Source organism: Ostrinia furnacalis, unplaced genomic scaffold, assembly GCF_004193835.3.
Source record: "Ostrinia furnacalis isolate ACB-3 unplaced genomic scaffold, ASM419383v2 OfSCF3133, whole genome shotgun sequence".
Classification (NCBI taxonomy): domain Eukaryota; kingdom Metazoa; phylum Arthropoda; class Insecta; order Lepidoptera; family Crambidae; genus Ostrinia; species Ostrinia furnacalis.
Window position 1 is genome coordinate 328,010 of NW_021133372.1, and position 17,496 is coordinate 345,505.

General features: G+C 41.0%; 2 protein-coding genes across 4 annotated transcripts in view; one reads left to right on the forward strand and one right to left on the reverse strand.

The window, feature by feature from the left end:
• Adsl (adenylosuccinate lyase) overlaps positions 1-3,397 on the forward strand; it is a 49,461-nt gene extending 46,064 nt beyond the window's left edge. Inside the window, exons 1-3 of one of the 2 annotated variants that reach the window (XM_028310881.1) lie at positions 1,206-1,282; positions 1,438-1,733; positions 2,310-3,397. In XM_028310881.1, coding sequence (XP_028166682.1) covers positions 1,549-1,733; positions 2,310-3,324 — 1,200 coding nt within the window. In that variant the 5' untranslated portion in view covers positions 1,206-1,282; positions 1,438-1,548 and the 3' untranslated portion in view covers positions 3,325-3,397. Of the gene's footprint in view, positions 1-1,205; positions 1,283-1,437; positions 1,734-2,309 lie in introns of those variants that run through there. The other variant, XM_028310880.1, reaches the window with a different exon arrangement.
• LOC114357318 (uncharacterized) overlaps positions 3,253-17,496 on the reverse strand; it is a 38,503-nt gene continuing 24,259 nt past the window's right edge. Inside the window, exons 4-10 of one of the 2 annotated variants that reach the window (XM_028310879.1) lie at positions 16,843-17,040; positions 15,366-15,489; positions 11,041-11,151; positions 10,575-10,641; positions 10,297-10,383; positions 9,560-9,772; positions 3,253-9,150 (exon numbers count right to left, since the gene is read on the reverse strand). In XM_028310879.1, coding sequence (XP_028166680.1) covers positions 3,725-9,150; positions 9,560-9,772; positions 10,297-10,383; positions 10,575-10,641; positions 11,041-11,151; positions 15,366-15,489; positions 16,843-17,040 — 6,226 coding nt within the window. In that variant the 3' untranslated portion in view covers positions 3,253-3,724. Of the gene's footprint in view, positions 9,151-9,559; positions 9,773-10,296; positions 10,384-10,487; positions 10,642-11,040; positions 11,152-15,365; positions 15,490-16,842; positions 17,041-17,496 lie in introns of both variants that reach the window. The other variant, XM_028310878.1, reaches the window with a different exon arrangement.

The window sequence follows — 17,496 nt, forward strand, 5'->3', positions numbered from 1 at the left end:
GTGCTATAAATACATTGAAATTTCCTATCTTTTTTGTAATTTCACTAAGTTTCTATGAGAATGTAGCTCAATTTTCCGACCACTGTGCGTTGCTCGACGATCGTTTACGTCTTGGTATCTTTTTCTTTTGTTTTATTAACAATCGCACCATTAGGGTTGCCAGCTGTCAGCTTTTTGTCGAATTTCTGCTTTTTCATTGATTGTAATAAAAATGCAATTAAACTCAACATTACATCAGTAATAACAGGCCCAGTACGCATTGAAGCGTAGTTTGATATTAGTTCGGTAATTGGTAGCTGTCTACGGGTGGTATCTTTCACTAGCCTGCCATTGTCTTGTAGTAGATAGTTAGGTATACATTTAAATTATTAACGGAACTATTATTATGTAAAACAATATTAATTATATTTGTGATCGCTTACTAATACTATAACTGCTACTACTTTAAACTTTTTACTTAATACTGTACCTACGTCACACTAAATAAGACTTCCCGCAGTATAAAGAATCGGCGGATATCAAATCGATGTAATGTGCACACTTCCATTATACTCGTACATGTTCATACTGATTATCAGCCCGATCAAACTATCGGCCGACAAAAAATACTATAAATATAAAAAACACCATTCAAACAAGTAGAGAAAAGTATAGTTGCTTGAAAATATCGAGGAAAGTGGTCAAGTATTTCGAACTATTAAAATCAAATGAGAATTATAAAATACTCTACCTTAAATCATTTTTAAATTCCATTCCAACCAATCCCTAGAATTTGTCACACGAGTGATTACCATAACTGTGCCATGGAGCCATGGTTCTTTGTGGAAACATTACGAAACGGCTTCAAAACCAAATAAGTATTTACCTACCGCTTTCACTCTGCCCTATGCTTTGTTAGAAAATTGTCAACGGTGGAAGTCACCATTACCAATGGTGTACTTTGCATTGTTGGCAAGAGGCCGTAGCAAATTTGGAGAATAAATAATATAAAATGATGTTCATTGTTGGAAAATATACCACAGAAAAGAAACTTTGTTGTAGAGTTCTTAAATCTAACAAAACAAGCCAATATCTACAAGCGTATTTAAAATAATAACAATTTGTCAAAATTGAGGCAAAGCATTCGCCAACAATTATTATCAGTCTGAGTTTGTAACTTTGACCTGTCATCTTCTGATAGAGAGCGTATTTTCAAGTCGTATTTGTCGTAGGTATTCTAAAGCCCGTTTTAAGTGTATGCCAACTGCCAGAAACAGTCACAACTGCTGGAGCAGTTCGAGGTGTATGTGTGCACGTAGAATACTGTAGTTTGCTAGCAGTCGTAGCTTGAAGCTGTCGATGCTAGCTGCTTCAAGCGGACCATTTATTGCGGGCCTAAATGTGGACGTTTTTCGTCTGTTGAATTTGTTTTTAATTTATTTTGTTTCTCAATTCCAGGAGCTCGGCCTGGACATCACCGCAGAACAGATCGCGGAGCTAGAGGGCGCTATCCACGACATCGACTTCGCAAGCGCGGCGGAGCACGAGCGGCGCGTGCGCCATGACGTCATGGCCCACGTGCATGCGTTGGCGCAGCGCTGCCCTAAAGCCGCTCCCATCATCCACTTGGGCGCTACCTCTTGCTACGTTGGAGACAACACCGACCTGATCGTGCTGAAGCACGGGCTTGACCTGCTGATTCCGAGACTCGCTGCTGTCATCAGCAGGCTGTCGCAGTTTGCTGATGAGCATAAGTAAGTGTTGTTACTATTAAGATATGACACTCAATCTGTAGGTTTTTAATACTCGTATCTGGGGCTATAAATGGCTCATCGATGTCCGCATCTGGATTCTGAATAGCTTTAGCTCGGCGCTATCCTAATAGTNGACTATAAGGTCTATGTCCAAATTGATTATTTACTGCTATTTAACTTCAGGGCTGTGGTTTGCAGCGATGATCATTGATCTGGGTAAGACAGTTAAAGTTTGATATGGTAAATCTGCACCAATAGACTTGTAAAAGCTGCACCACAGTCCACAATGCACACACTACAATTAGCTACCAACATTATGTTTTTATAATGATGTACGTTGATATGGCCTAGTCGTGATTTCAAGCATCCCGTCAAGTTCACGACGCCATTGTTTTGTTTCTCAACATCCATTCATATTGCTTTAAACAATATACGAGTACCTATGCTACGCAATCGGCATTTTACTTACAATAAACATCGACCAAAATTAAATGCAACAAGACCAAAAAAAGACAAGTTTGTATGAAGATAATTGTTCAAATTTGTAGTAACATTGCTTTATATCTCTCATTTCAGGTCAATTCCCATCCTCGGGTTCACCCATCTCCAACCAGCTCAACTTACTACCGTTGGAAAGCGAGCTGCTCTATGGCTTAGTGACCTTCTGATGGACGAGCGTGCACTCTCCCGAGCCAGAGACGACTTACGATTCCGCGGAGTCAAGGGAACCACAGGTACCCAAGCCTCTTTTCTCCAACTCTTCAACGGAGACAGCGCTAAAGTCAAAGCCCTCGACAAAAGAGTTGCAGAACTGGCTGGATTTGACAAACGCTACCTCGTCACCGGTCAAACCTACTCTAGGAAAGTTGACTTGGAAGTCGTCGCTGCTCTATCAGGGTTAGGTGCAACAGTCCACAAAATGTGTTCGGATATTCGTATTCTTGCTTCCCGCAAGGAACTCGAAGAACCCTTTGAGGCATCCCAAATCGGATCAAGTGCTATGCCTTATAAAAGAAACCCAATGAGGTCTGAACGTTGCTGCGCCCTTGCTCGCCATCTGATAACTTTGCACGCGAATGCAGCCAACACTCACGCTGTCCAGTGGCTGGAACGGACCCTGGATGACTCAGCTAATCGCCGTATCACCCTTGCCGAAGCATTCCTAACCGCTGATGCTACACTACTCACTCTCCTTAACGTTTGCCAAGGCCTAGTAGTGTACCCGAAAGTAATTGCTCGTCATATAGCCCAGGAGCTACCTTTCATGGCTACAGAAAATATTATTATGGCTATGGTGCAAGCTGGAGGCGACCGTCAAGTGTGTCATGAGAAAATAAGAGTACTTTCCCATGAAGCAGGTGCCCAAGTGAAACAACACGGAAAGGATAACGATTTGATTGCACGAGTTAAGAGTGACCCGTACTTTGCACCTATTATTTCGCAGCTGGACAAAATCTTGGATGCCTCAACCTTCATTGGAAGAGCTCCGGAGCAAGTCACTGAGTTTATCGAGGAAGAAGTCGACCCTGTTCTTTCGAAGTATGCACTTGCTTTAGCTGAAGTAGAAAAACCAGTCGCATTGAATATTTAAATATGATTGGGAAAAATATACATAAGGGAATAATATAAAACTACACTCATTTTAATAAATGATATATTTACAATTACAGCGTATCAATTCTAAATTAATTTATAAAAATACAAAAGCATGACTTTACTATTTTACAAATCGTAACATATTAATAAACTAGGCAGTGGTAACTTATGTTCAACCGATGAATTGATAGAAGTAAAAACCCTTAGCAAGACAGAAGCGGAATGTAAATGATTAATAAATAACTACGAAATAACATTAACAAAATCAAACAAATAAATAAGCTTCTAAAATTACAAGAAGAGAGACACATCATTATCTTAATTAGTGAAAATTGAGATTTTATTGATGGTAACATGTTTTCAATGGCACAGATTTAACGATTTATCACTTGTATTTAAAGAGTATTGGTAAGAAGCGTATCACCCTGGCAAGCAGGTCCTTGGCTGGGCCAGTTACATGCTCCCAAGCTTTCGTCGAAGCTTAGTTGAACTGGGCAGTTAAAAACGTGAAGAGTGAACCTCTGCTTGGTACAGTCCCATCTGCAAGCGTAGAATTTGTTACATTGTTTGGGATGACGGAACAACCCAGCCCTCTGGCAATCAACGGAACCCTGTAGAGTCTCGTCTCTGCTTCTCCAACCACCTGGGCCATATCTATCAAATGCCTGAGAGTCTACAGCCGAAGCTTCGCCTCCCGCTTGCTTCGTAATTACAGTAGGCGCCACTTCTTGATTTAACAAGACAGTTTTGTATGTAGGTGCAACCGTCACAGACTTAATTCTTGGCCTAAGTTTAACAATCTTTTCAGTTGTTGAAAATACGGCAGGTGTGCTTGAAACATAACCGTTTGAGTAAACTTGTTTATCTCTAGACTCGTATCCGTCTTGAAGATCCTGGTAGTATGAGTCATCAGGGACGATGATCGGATTAAATGTAGTAGAAGAAACTATAGGGGCAGCTGTAGCCGCTAGTGTACGTATTCTGGCAGTCTTCTGGGCCCATTGGTTGTCGTTGATATCACCACGACCATCGTAATCGTTGCTATAGTCATCGAAGTCCTGTTCTGCTTGCACATTAGGTCTTCTTCCTTTGAGAACTAGGACAGGCGATTGACAACTGCATACAGCACCCAATTTCCTCACGAGAAGAGGGTTGAAGTCGTTTATTTTGGTCACAACAGCAACCTTAGGCTTGGTTCGTCGCACCGGTAGGTAAGCAGGTGATGGAGTAACTTCGACTAGTTCTTGTTTGTATACAGGCGTTGAAACCCGTTGTGGCACGGAATATGTTTCACTGCTAACTTGAATAGGTGCCGATGTTGTGTAAGAAACTTGCGATACAAGCCCAGCGTCAGGTCCCACTGTTCCAAAACCAAGTTGGTTAGATTTGGCTGTTTCAACTACTATGTTATGTTTTCTTTCAACTGGCGCTTGGTATGTGTCTACTGATGCTTCGTAAGGATTGTATTTGATCTTAGATGACTCAACATTTTTGTATCCGAAGCTTTCGAAATTGGCAGCGCTTTCAGTTTCTTCAGAGGGAGGTAAATATTCAGGTGCTTTGTATTCTGTAGTCGACTGAACGTATTTGTAAGTAGGAGCGCTCGTTGTATATTTAATAGGTCTGAACGTTGTGGAAACAACTGGTGCGGCTGTGGTGTAAGAAGCAGGTGACACAAGTCCAGCGTCTGGGCCTACAGTACCGAATCCAAGTAAATGTGACTTGACAGTTTCAACTACAATGTTTTGCTTCCTTTGAACTGGGGCATAAGTAGACGATACAACAGTGTCTTCCGCAGATTTGTATTCTTGGTATGGATTGTATTGCACTTTAGAGTCGTATCCATCGTAGTTGTTGTATCCGAAGCTTTCAAAATGTACTGTCTTCGAGTTGCTATCTTCTTGAGGTGGCAAATAGTCTGGAGCTTGGTATTTTGTGGTCGACTCAACATATTTGTAAGTAGGTGCCTGTGTGGTAGACTTCACGATAGGTCTGGCGGTGGTGGAAGGTGGGAGATAAGAGTTATCAACTTCGTATTTGACTTGAGAAACCGGAGGAAGGTACTCACGGGTAGTGGCGGCTGTAGAATATGTCGAAGGTTTATAAGTGGATGAAACAATGTATGGTGTTTCTGTAGAAACTACTGGAGGTAGATACTCCTCGGCTTTGTATGCAACTTGAATCTCAGGGGACTGGTATCCGACTTGCTTGTATTTTGTAACAACTTTCTTAGGTTGCGTCACATGAGATGTACTGAATGAAACTTGTTGTACAGGAACAGAATCGTACTGTTGAGAGTATCCAGATGATTGGTAATCACTTTGGTCTTGAGTTTGGTGGTAAACTGCACTATTATGCTGAACTATGGGAGTCGAAGCCGTAGACACTACAGAATAGGATTGTTGGTAATCAGTTTTTGGTGGAATGTATTCGGGAGCCTTATAGGTGTCTTTCTTTGAGGAGTCGTACTCACTGTAGTGCTCTTCATAAGCAAGAGTTGACGGAGAAGTAGATACAAACACTACTTTTTCTGTTTGCGCTGGCACATGAGTTTGGTGGAATACTTGATGTGACACTACACTAGCATCAGAATAAGATTTAGCAGCATTCAAGTTTTCTTCATTTCGTTGTATCTCCGGCTGACTATACGAATAACCTTCTTGGCCGAATTGAATGTTCTGGTGAGAATACGATTGGTCGTCGTTGGTTTGGTATTGCACCGGCTGACTTATGTGAGTTACTTCATGTTGAGCTACAACTGGCTTATAAGTTTGAGTGTAAACAATAGGAGTGGGCTTTACATAAGTTGCTGGCGTAACAGCAGGCTCGGAGTATTTAAATAGGGGATTCTCATACACAGAAACTGTGGGTTGTTGATAAGAAACTTCCACTTGTGGTAGGGCAGTTGAAGATACTGGCACGTATTTTTGTGTTTCAACTTTGTGAATTGTCTGGTGGCTGTACGTCTGTGGTTTATATGTAGATACTTGGATTGGTGTGGGAGTAGTATACTGAATGTATTCCTTAGGACCTTCTTCGTACTTAACCGCAGGTTTGTTGTATTCATACCCTGATTCTTCATAGAATACCTGTGGTTTCTGATACTCGTAACCAGATTGAGCTTCGTGCGAAAATGTGTTGACTTTGCTTGCTTCTACCTTGTGCAGAGTCTGATGACTGATCACTTGAGGTTGGTAAGTCGACACAACTTGCTGAACAGCAAGCGCTGGTTGAGCAGTGGTGTAATGATGAACTACTGATGGCTGTTCATAAGAAACACTTGATTCATATGAGCCGACATCAACAGAGGGTGTGTAAGATTTGGTCTCAGTCTTGTGAATTGTTTGATGACTGTACGACTGAGGTTTGTATGAAGACTCTACGTAAGTTATCGGAGTCGGTTTTTTAGTATACTTGATAATGGGGTTTTCATACACGGTCACGGCTGGTTGATAGGAAATAGCTACTTGAGGACTGGCTGTAGATGACACAGGAACGGCGTGTTTAGTCTCAAACTTGTGAATAGTCTGATGGCTATAGACCTGAGGTTGGTAGGTCGAAGAGACTACTGGTGCAGGGGTGGAATATTCGAAGACCTTAGAACCTTCATCAAACTTGATTTCAGGTTGTTTATATTCATATCCTGACTCTGAGTTTTGCGAATAAGCATTGATTTTGCTGGCATCAACTTTATGTAACGTTTGATGACTGATGACTTGGGGCGCGTACGTGGAGGATACAACCGCTGGCTGAGCCGTCGTGTACTGAACAATCGTTTCTGGTTGTTGATAACTGATCTCAGATTTTGAGTAATCGTTGCCCACTTCAACTGACGGAGTGTAAGCATGATTGGTTTCTACTTTGTGAATAGTTTGGTGACTGAAAGATTGAGGTACAGTAGCAACTGTAGGCTGAACGTACGTACTTACAGATGGCCCAGTAGTATAAGCCACGATTTTCTTAAAAGGCTCTTCATGAATCGGTGTAGGTGTTGTATATTCAAATCCTACAGATTCTACTTTATGAAGCGTTTGCTGACTGTGACTGAAGCCTTGAGGTTTGTAAGTAGAGACAGAAACAACAGGAGCTGGGGTCGAATATGTGACTCCTTCCTCGAATTTAACGCTCGGTTTGTTGTAGACATAACCAGATTCTGATTTAGTTGAGGATTGAGTAGAATAATCACCAGATGAGTATGAGTAGCCGTTATCTACGTTTATACCCTGGTTATAATCGGATACTTCTACCTTTGGCGTAACGTATTGTTTCACAGCAACCACTGCTGGTTTCACATAAGTCAATTCCGGTTGCGTATGTGTGAAAATTTGCTTGATACTTGTCTTAGGAGGTTCAGGTACAAATGTTGTCCTGTACGTCGTTACTGGTATAGCTGTTGTGACAGCGAAGGGAGTTGCTGTGGTGGGAATTCCTGAAGACGTTGGAGTGGTCGCGAACTCGTATCCATCTAAATTGTTTCCATCAGTACCAAGATGATGGATGGATACCGCAGGTTGCGATATGTACGACACATGTCCAGGATGCACCGTTTGGTGAGTAGCACCGTGGCTCACTGTAGAACCAAAGCTATACCCGTTAGAGCCAGCTTGATAATCACCTTGGTTAGAGTAGTCAGCGTCAACCAATGTGGTCTTTCCTACTAAACCCACATTAATAGCACCAGCTGTTAATGTGTGAGAAGCTCCCGTGTAAGCCTTAGAGTCACTCAAATAGTTTCCTGAATTAGCTATACTGTAAGTTCCGTGATCTATGTTCAGTTGGCTCTGAGAACTGCCGCTTAGTCCAGCATTAGAACCAATGTGACCATCAGCCCTGTAGACTCCAGCTACGTATTTTCCTGCATCGTCATTTTTGTATGATCCTGAGTAATCAGCATTGTAGGCACCGGAGTTGTCTTTATATCCATTGCTGCTGTAGCTGTATGATCCAGAGCTACCGCTGACATCGCCATTTCCGCTGTAAGCACCAGAGTTTCCAGTACTGAAACTGTAAGAGCCGGCATTGCCATTGTATCCGCTACCAGATGATCCCGATTCAACGTAGGCTCCTGAATTGTCTTGAACATATTGTCCACTGTTTTGTTCTACATACTTTCCATCGTTAGCTCCCTGTTCGACATATTTGCCACCATAGCTTCCAAAGGAAGAACCTGAATACCTGTTGACGTCATAGTAATCGCTCGATTGTTTGTAACCTGAGTCGCTGTGGACGTATGGCGCAGCCGGTGAGTCTTCGTGTCTGTAAGGTTCCGCGTAATCTCCCGACGGATCATGCACGTACGCTCCAGAGTTATCTTCGTAACTACCACTTTCTACTTTCTGGTATTGAATTTTTGCCACATTTCCGGAAGAATATCCATTGTAGCCATTGTATTGTCCATTCTGTTGCAAATTGGACTGAACTAGGTTTTGAGCCTTGCCATGACCATGTTTGCCTTGAGTGGGGAGCCTGTAATCGTCTAAGATGAGCGAGCCGCTGGTGTACTTCTGTTCATTGCTATACTTCGTCGGCTGGACTAATCCGACATTGCCCTGAGTGAAGGTAGCGTCGCCTACTTGGTATGCCAAACCTTGGCCGTCTCCAAATCCAGAGGAACCGTGACTAATTTCAAAGCCTTGGCCTCCCGAATAGGCACCGTTAGAAAGTTCTTGGGAGGCGATGAAGTTGGAGTCCAAAGCGTCGTCTTTGGTGAGGAAACCGTTCTGGATGCCGACGAGGTTGTTGAGAGAGGCGCCGGAGACGAGGCTCTGGTGAGCCGCCACGTTGATGGAGTCAGCTGTCTGGCCTTGGAAGCCTACTGCACCTGTAAGTAACGATGTGTCATCTTTAAAAAGAGGTAATTCGTTTTTTCAGTACATACCTACTAACTAGGTACTTGTAAACTTACTAGGAAGTAGATATTATTTTAATGATTAATTGCAAACTAAAAGAAATACAAAATTAAAGGTGTATTGCAATATTATTTATAATCTTTAGGAAGCAATCTTTTCTTTAAAAACCCAGCTAAAGGATGATAACATAGACAAATTAATACAGTGTCTTAAAAATACAACTGCTCTCCTAATCAACCAGTTATCAGAGTCAATCTGAAAACGCTGAGCTTCGAAGTTCAGTACTATGCTGAGATTGGTACTTTTTGCAAATGTCAGACTTTTTTATCGAACAGTTATAAAATCAGAAATGTAAATATATAGCAATGAAGACCAAATTACCACTAAGAGCAGCACCAGAGAACCCGTGCGCCTCAGCTTCGTATCTTGCAATGTTTCCACAAGCTGGCACCAGCCAGGGCCAGTCGCACTTTAGTCGGGCTGCATCGAAACCAAGTCCGAAGGGACAGCGGAATTCGTAAGCCGTGAGCGGTGCCTTCCCGTGGTCGAGACACGCGAAGAACCAACGACAGTTCTCAGGGTCGGCGTAGTAGCCTGAAATAATGCAGACGGTAAAAAACTAAAAATAAAAAAGAGAAGAGAAGAATTTAAACGTAAAGAAGGGAAGCGTTGGATGACGGCTACCAACTAGGAATCATTAGGGAAGACCTATGTTCAGCAGTGGATATCCTATGGCCGAAATGATAATGATGATAAAAAAATTCTTGTTCGATTTCCACTGAGATAGGTACTATGTGGATTTGGTGGTAACACGTTCCTCGAATCTGAAATCGGCAGTCCAATACCTCCGTTGTGCTATTGTCACTTCAACCCAGAATGACGGTAGTTCTTGTTCTTGAAACGTGATTAATGCTACCTAGTACCTACCTTCATGTTCAGGGCAGATGAACCTGGTCTGAGGCACGGGAGCGATCTCAGAGGACCCGGACCAGGCCTGCGAGTGCGGAACGCTTCCTGGTCACACGCACACTTCGTAGCGCCGACTGCTTTGTGCTATTGTCGCTTCAACCCAGAATGACGGTAGTTCTTGTTCTTGAAACGCGATTATTGCTACCTACCTTCATGTTCAGGGCAGATGAACCTGGTCTGAGGCACGGGAGCGATCTCAGAGGACCCGGGGCAGGCCTGCGAGTGCGGGAGGCTTCCTGGCCACACGCACTCTTCGTAGTGCCGACAGCTTTGTGCTATTGTCGCTTCAACCCAGAATGACGGTAGTTCTTGTTTTTGAAACGCAATCAATGCTACCTACCTTCATGTTCAGGGCAGATGAACCTAGTCTGAGGCACAGGAGCTATCTCAGAGGACCCGGGGCAGGCCTGCGAGTGCGGAAGGCTTCCTGGCCACACGCACACTTCGTAGCGCGAGTCGAAAGCGAGACCAGCTGGACAGTCGAATTCGAATACCTGTAATTAATTGGTTTTGTAAATAATCTTGCACTTTTAGGGTAGGTACAGTCGATAGTACCTCAGACTATACATTTTGTTGCAAAATGCAGGCTATTTTGTATTGTTCTCGCCCGTACAAGGTACTTAGCAGTTATACATTGTAACTGAGGGGCTTAAAATATTAAGTCTAATTACTGTATACTATACCCATGATTATTCAATAGCTCACATGTAATTGAGCTGTTATTGTGCAGCAGCCGCTAGAAGAACAGACTGTAAACCCTTTGTTGGCAAATAAATACTTTTTACATAACTTTACTTTTTTAAATACTGTTGGGACAGGTAGGTACATATACCTAACAAAAAATTAACAAAGGTATTTTATTGTTCAAATCATCAAACAATTGGACCACTTACGGTGTATTCTGGAGAGAGTTGGTCGAACTTAACGCAGCGGTAGAAACGGGCGCAGGAGCGTGGATGCACGAAATACCCTTGTCTGGAACAAGTGAACTCTGTCCGCGTGTCCTGTAATCAAAATAATAATAATAATATGCCATTTTTTCAGTCAGAGACTATGAACCAGGCAGGAGACCCGTAGTCTCCATCCATAGCCCAGTAACCAGTCCCTCCATCCTTCATCCATAACCCTAGTCCATTCTCCAATAACTGCAATAGCTCCTGTGCACAGGCTGGGGATGGTCTCTGGCTACATCCCATGATATAGTCAGAGACTAGATCCAGCATGTGCACCACTTTCACTTTTGTCGATTATTTTGCGCTTAAAACGGCCTCTACGTGTTGGATCTGTATCCCCACGCAAGCCTTATAAAGGACCGGGCCACTTTTGACCCGTGAGCTTCAAAGCGTACAAACATAATAATAATAATAATATAATAATAATATATCCTTGGACATTTTTACACTGCGCCTCTAGTCCCAAACTAAGCAAAGCTTGTACTGTTTAGATTTTTCATACAAAAGGATTTTCCCGCTAATTCCTGTTCCCGTGGGAATTCCTAAGTAAACTATAACCTGCCCAGGTGTATGAAGAATAATTGTACCAAGTTTCGTTAAAATCCATCGAGTAGTTTTTGTTTCTATAAGGAACATACAGACGGACAGAATAAAACATGAAATATATTTTCAAAATAACTATCAGGGGGTGATTAGTGATCGATACTGATAGTCCAGTAGAATTAGCTTTTAAATCGGAAATAATTCCTACAAAAGATTTTATTGTTTTAATGGCTACATTGGTTGCCCATTAAGACTCTCCTAAGTTTTCGACTTCGACGGAGTTGTGCTTAAGTGGTGGGGGCCCCCGAAAGCGGCATTTTTTCGGTTTTCCGGTTATACCGAGTAAAGGACTTACCCTATCAAANTTGACCCGTGAGCTTCAAAGCGTACAAACATAATAATAATAATAATATAATAATAATATATCCTTGGACATTTTTACACTGCGCCTCTAGTCCCAAACTAAGCAAAGCTTGTACTATGGGTACTAGACGACGGGATAAACATACTTATATACTTTTTTTTTTTTTGTAAATACATACATATTATACATAGAAAACACCCAGACCCGTCACAGAAATTAAAATTCATCATTTCAATTTCTGCCCGGCCGGGAATCGAACCCGGGACCTCTCGGCATAGTAGAATAATAATACACATTATGTATGGCGTCGGTCCACCTTGTGGGTGGACGACCCAGGCTGCGTTTTCCGGTACGCGGCCTCCATTCCAGAACCTTGCTACCCCATCGGCTGCCAGTTCTGCTTCTGCGTACTATGTGCCTTGCCCATTGCCACTTCAGCTTGCTAATCCGCAATCTTGCTAATCTTGCAAGGTGGACTGACGACATCATAAAGGTAGCAGGAAAGCGCTTGACGGGCAGGCCGCTACCAACCGGGTAACATGGAAAGCATTGGGGGAGGCCTATGTTCAGCAGTGGACGTCCTATGGCTGAGATGATGATGATGACATTATCGTATCTCGAAGGGGCCTCTGTTGGATCTGTATCCCCATGAACGCCTTCCAAAAGAAGCCGCCGCCACAGGAGAGACGATATTTTTTGGAAATAAAATAATAATTATTTTATTTCTTAAAAATACACTTTAGTTAAATCAGTTTAACAAAGTTAGGAAGGTTTACTAAGAGGATTTCAGATAACTTACTAGTAGTCCCCAAACTAGGTAAGTCATGCCTTTTGGGGACTTGAACTTGGTACAATAATACTAGTAACTACTAGTAAAGTACTAGTGACTGATTGATAATGTATTTTTTTGAAGCCACGATAGCCGAACGGTGAAGGGGTTCGGACTAGCCCACTCAATCGGTTGTAAATAAACACAAAAGCTCTACAGAGAAGTAAGTTCACTCTCGCGCCAAGAGATGGCGCTGCATGTACCTTAAATTGCGATTTCATTTGATTTTTTCCAATAATTTAAGTAATGCAGACAGACTTTCTGAAATTTTAAGACTGAAGGATTTATATACTAATTATTTTATGTACATTCATTTAACAATTTGCTTGTTAGTGTGAAATTTTTGAATTCGGCTTAAGCTATGCAATGGCGATGCCGAAAAAAATTTCATCCAACAGACACAGTTTTCTTTTCAAGTTAATTTTAGTTTAGTAGTAGAAACTATAAAACTAACTACCTAATGTAAGTAATATTTATTGCTATAAATTAGATTTATAACGTATTTTAAAATGTATTAAATGTATATTTTTTCATTGCTGCTCCGCCCTTATTAGTCGTAGCCAGATGTTCTGTAGCCTATAAACCCTTCCGCGATAAATGGGCTATACAACAGAATCATAATTTTTCAAATCGGACCAGTAGTAGTAGACCTACTGAGATTAGAGCGTTCAACCAAACAAACAAAACGGTTCTTATAGTACCATATTCTAGCAAAAAATATGTTTTTAAATAAAGTCAAAGTCAAAATTTATTTATTTGTATAGACTATTATATAGTGCTTACAAATCTTCAAATATTTTGCTCTTAAGGAGCCTCTACAGGGTGGAAACGATAAGTGATCTCACTCGATTATTTCTAAACTATACAAGATATCAATAAACTAGTTACTGATCCTGAAAGTGCTTCATGAGCTCTATCAAACGGTATAATAATAAGTTACAGAATAAACTGGATCTATACGAAAATTCAATGTTTCCAGCTTCCATACATTTGGTAAAGTTACATTATTTTAAAAACTACACATGATATTGTAAAACTGATTACTGATTCTCAAAGTACTTCACAAGTTCTATCCAATGGTATCAATAATAGGTTACAGAATAAACTGGATCTATCAAAAAGTTCAATGTTTCCTTCTTCCATACATTTAGTACTACCACAGTCATATCACTCATCTCTTGACAATATTATAGCAAGTAAAGCCTAAAACCAATGTTTTCCATGAATATTATTTTAAATAAAAATACAATTTACGAGTTTATTTTAAGAGTTTATTATTAAATAAAAACAAATACACTACTAATATTGTGTGTCTGGCATACATTTAGTATAGAAGCTGGAAACATTGAATTTTCAGATAGATCCTGTTTATTCTGTAACCTATTATTGGTAACGTTTGAAAGAGCTCATGAAGCACTTTCAGGATCAGTAACCAGTATTTCAATATCTTGTATAGTTTAGAAATAATCGAGTGAGATCACTTAACGTATCACCTACCTCTCTTATAGAGTGAACGACGCCGCCGTCCACAACCTGCGTGATGCGGTAAGAGACATTCTAGCTAATACGTTTTTTTATTTTTGAATAAAGAAAATGAAATACCTCACTTATAGAGTGAATGACGCCGTCGAAATTCATTTACTACGTGATGCGGTAGGGAGAACCCTTCTAGCTTATATTTTTCTATTTTTTAATAAAGAAAATTAAATACCTCTCTTATAGAGTGAATGACGCCGTCGGAGTCCACAACCTGTGTGATGCGGTAGGGAGAGACATTCTAGCTAATTTTTTATTTATTTTTGAACTAGCGGCCGCTCGCGACTTCGTACGCGTGGATCCCGATTTACCCCCTTCATCTATCTTACGCGGTTAATATTTTTTCATACAAATGTTTTTTCCCGCTAACTCCCGTTCCCGTGGGAATTTCGCAATATCCTGTTGTAACTAAGCTTTAAGTTTACTAAGGTATCTGCATGCCAAATTTCAAGCGTCTAACTTAAGCGGTTTAGATTTTTCATACAAAACGATTTTCCCGCTAATTCCCCTTCTCGTGGGAATTCCTAAGTATACTATAACCTGCCCAGGAGTATGAAGAATAATTTTACCAAGTTTCGTTAAAATCCGTCGAGTAGTTTTTGTTTCTATAAGAAACATACAGACAGACAGAAAAAAATTTTACTGATTGCATTTTTGGCATCAGTATCGATCACTAATCACCCCCTGATAGTTATTTTGAAAATATATTTCATGTACAGAATTGACCTCTCTACAGATTTATTATAAGTATAGATAAAGAAAATGAAATACCTCTCTTATAGAGTGAATGACGCCGTCGGAGTCCACAACCTGTGTGATGCGGTAGGGAGAGACCTTCTAGCTAATAACTACGTTTTTTTATTTTTGAAAAAAAAATGAAATACCTCACTTATAGAGTGAATGACGCCGTCGGACTTCATTTACTACGTGATGCGGTAGGGAGAACCCTTCTAGCTTATATTTTTATATTTTTTAATAAAGAAAATGAAGTACCTCTCTTATAGAGTGAATGACGCCGTCGGAGTCCACAACCTGTGTGATGCGGTAGGGAGAGACCTGGAGAGCGTCCAGCGCTCGCGCGTGGCCTGGAGCTGAAAGGATCTCGTGTTCCAGGGACCTGGAAAGGATGGTACATTTATAATAATAAATAAATATCCTTGGACATTTTACACTGCGCTTCTAAAGCCTGGTCCGTGAGCACGTAGAATTTTGTCCAATGACCCCAAGCTACCCATCCTTATCGCTCGCCCGTAATTATGTTGCTGTTGCGCTCGCATACTGCGGGCGCCCGTCGCACAGTCGCGACAGCAATATAATTACGCGCGAGCGATAAGGATGGGTAGCTTGGGGTCATTGGACAAAATTCTACGTGCTCACGGACCAGGCTTTAGTCCCAAACTAAGCAAAGCTTGTACTATGGATACTAGACAATGGTTATAAACATACTTAAATACTTTTTTTTTGTAAATACATACATAGAAATTAATTTATAAATATTAATTTGGTGTAGTTCATGGTAACTTAAGACAATATGTTTAGTGGCTCGATGGGCTAAGCCTAGGGCCCTAGGCCGGCTTTTAGTTGGGCGTTAGTTGGGTCGGGCTGTTAATATGTACCTATGGATGTATGGAAATGCGCACATTATAAAAATAGGTGGTGCAACTCGGTCTAAATGTTGTTTCGTGTGCTTCGTGGTAAATTGTTGTTAATAAATTATAATTATTATGTACCTAACCTAATAACTCGAAATTACGGGGTAAAAACGTGAAATACAAATTCGAGCCGGAATAGAAAATCAGGGAAAACCACATTACTCTACGTGAATAATAATGATAACTTTAAAAAAAAATATAACCGACTTCAAATGCGTGAACACAAAAAAAAACTAAAAATTAAAAAATTTTGATAATACCTATTCAACAAAAAAATAATCGTTCAAATTGGTTCATAATCGGCGGAGATATTGCGTATAAAAAAGTTCATCCCCAATTTTCCACCCTTGGGGGTTGTTTTTTTTATTATTAAATTTAAATGGGACCACCCTTGAGGTATTACCTATACGCCGAAAAAAGATTTGTTCAAATCGGTTCATAATTGGCGGAGTTATCGCGTAACAAACATAGAAAAAAAAAAACATACGGGTCGAATTGAGAACCTCCTCCTTTTTTTGAAGTCGGTTGAAAATATCGAGTCGAGAGCGAATGAAAAAACAAAAGAGTATCGATATTGGCTGTCGAGAAAAAGAAAAACAATTTTCTTTATTTTTTTCATAGAAGGTTTACGGCTTAATGACAATTTTCTTAGTGGCCACTGGCCAGTGTCGCGCAGCCAAGGAGGCGTGTGCAGCCGTAAAGTATGATAAAATTTTATTCTTCAACCTCTACCTTTTTATTATAACCCACCCAATGGTGGGTGTGTGACCTCAGTAGGTCAAGTTGGATTTTTTCCTGTATGTTGCGTAAAATCTTACCTCAAAACCGCAGCTCTAGGCGCTCTACTCTGCTGGTTGAGCACTTTAGCCAGCGACTGCTTGAGGGTAGGCCCGCAAGGAGTCTCGGTGTCCAGCTCAGCCCTATGCAGGGCAAGACCGGCCAGGCCGCGCACCCTCGCGTACTTGCCTTTCACGTCCACTGACGAGGAGTCTTCGAATGATATCCATGTAGTGTTCCTGGAAGAAACGAAGGGTTTTAGCTGGTTATTTTGACCAGAAAGATGAATGCGGATTTTGGCTTGTTTGTCCGAAGATGTGAGTGAGAGAAACACATATAGGTACAGAGTTTTCTAAAATTAACACGTCACACCACACCGGGGAGGTGGATGGGCCTAAAACACAACGAAGCCGGTTTATGATATAGAAAAGTTTCATGATATTTAAGACCAATTTTAGTTATTTTTTGTATGTAGGTACAAACTCCGGTGTCAGTGTGACGTGATAATTTTGGGACACCCTGTATGTGGTGCTAAAAAATAATATGGAGAAACTCCTTAAATTGTCCTACGAGTCTAATGCCCGTTTTCACCATCAATCCCCAATTTTTATTTTTACTATGAAAACAAAATGCCTATTATGTGTTACCATAGGGGTCACTTAAAAATTAGGGATTGATGGTGAAAACGGGCATAA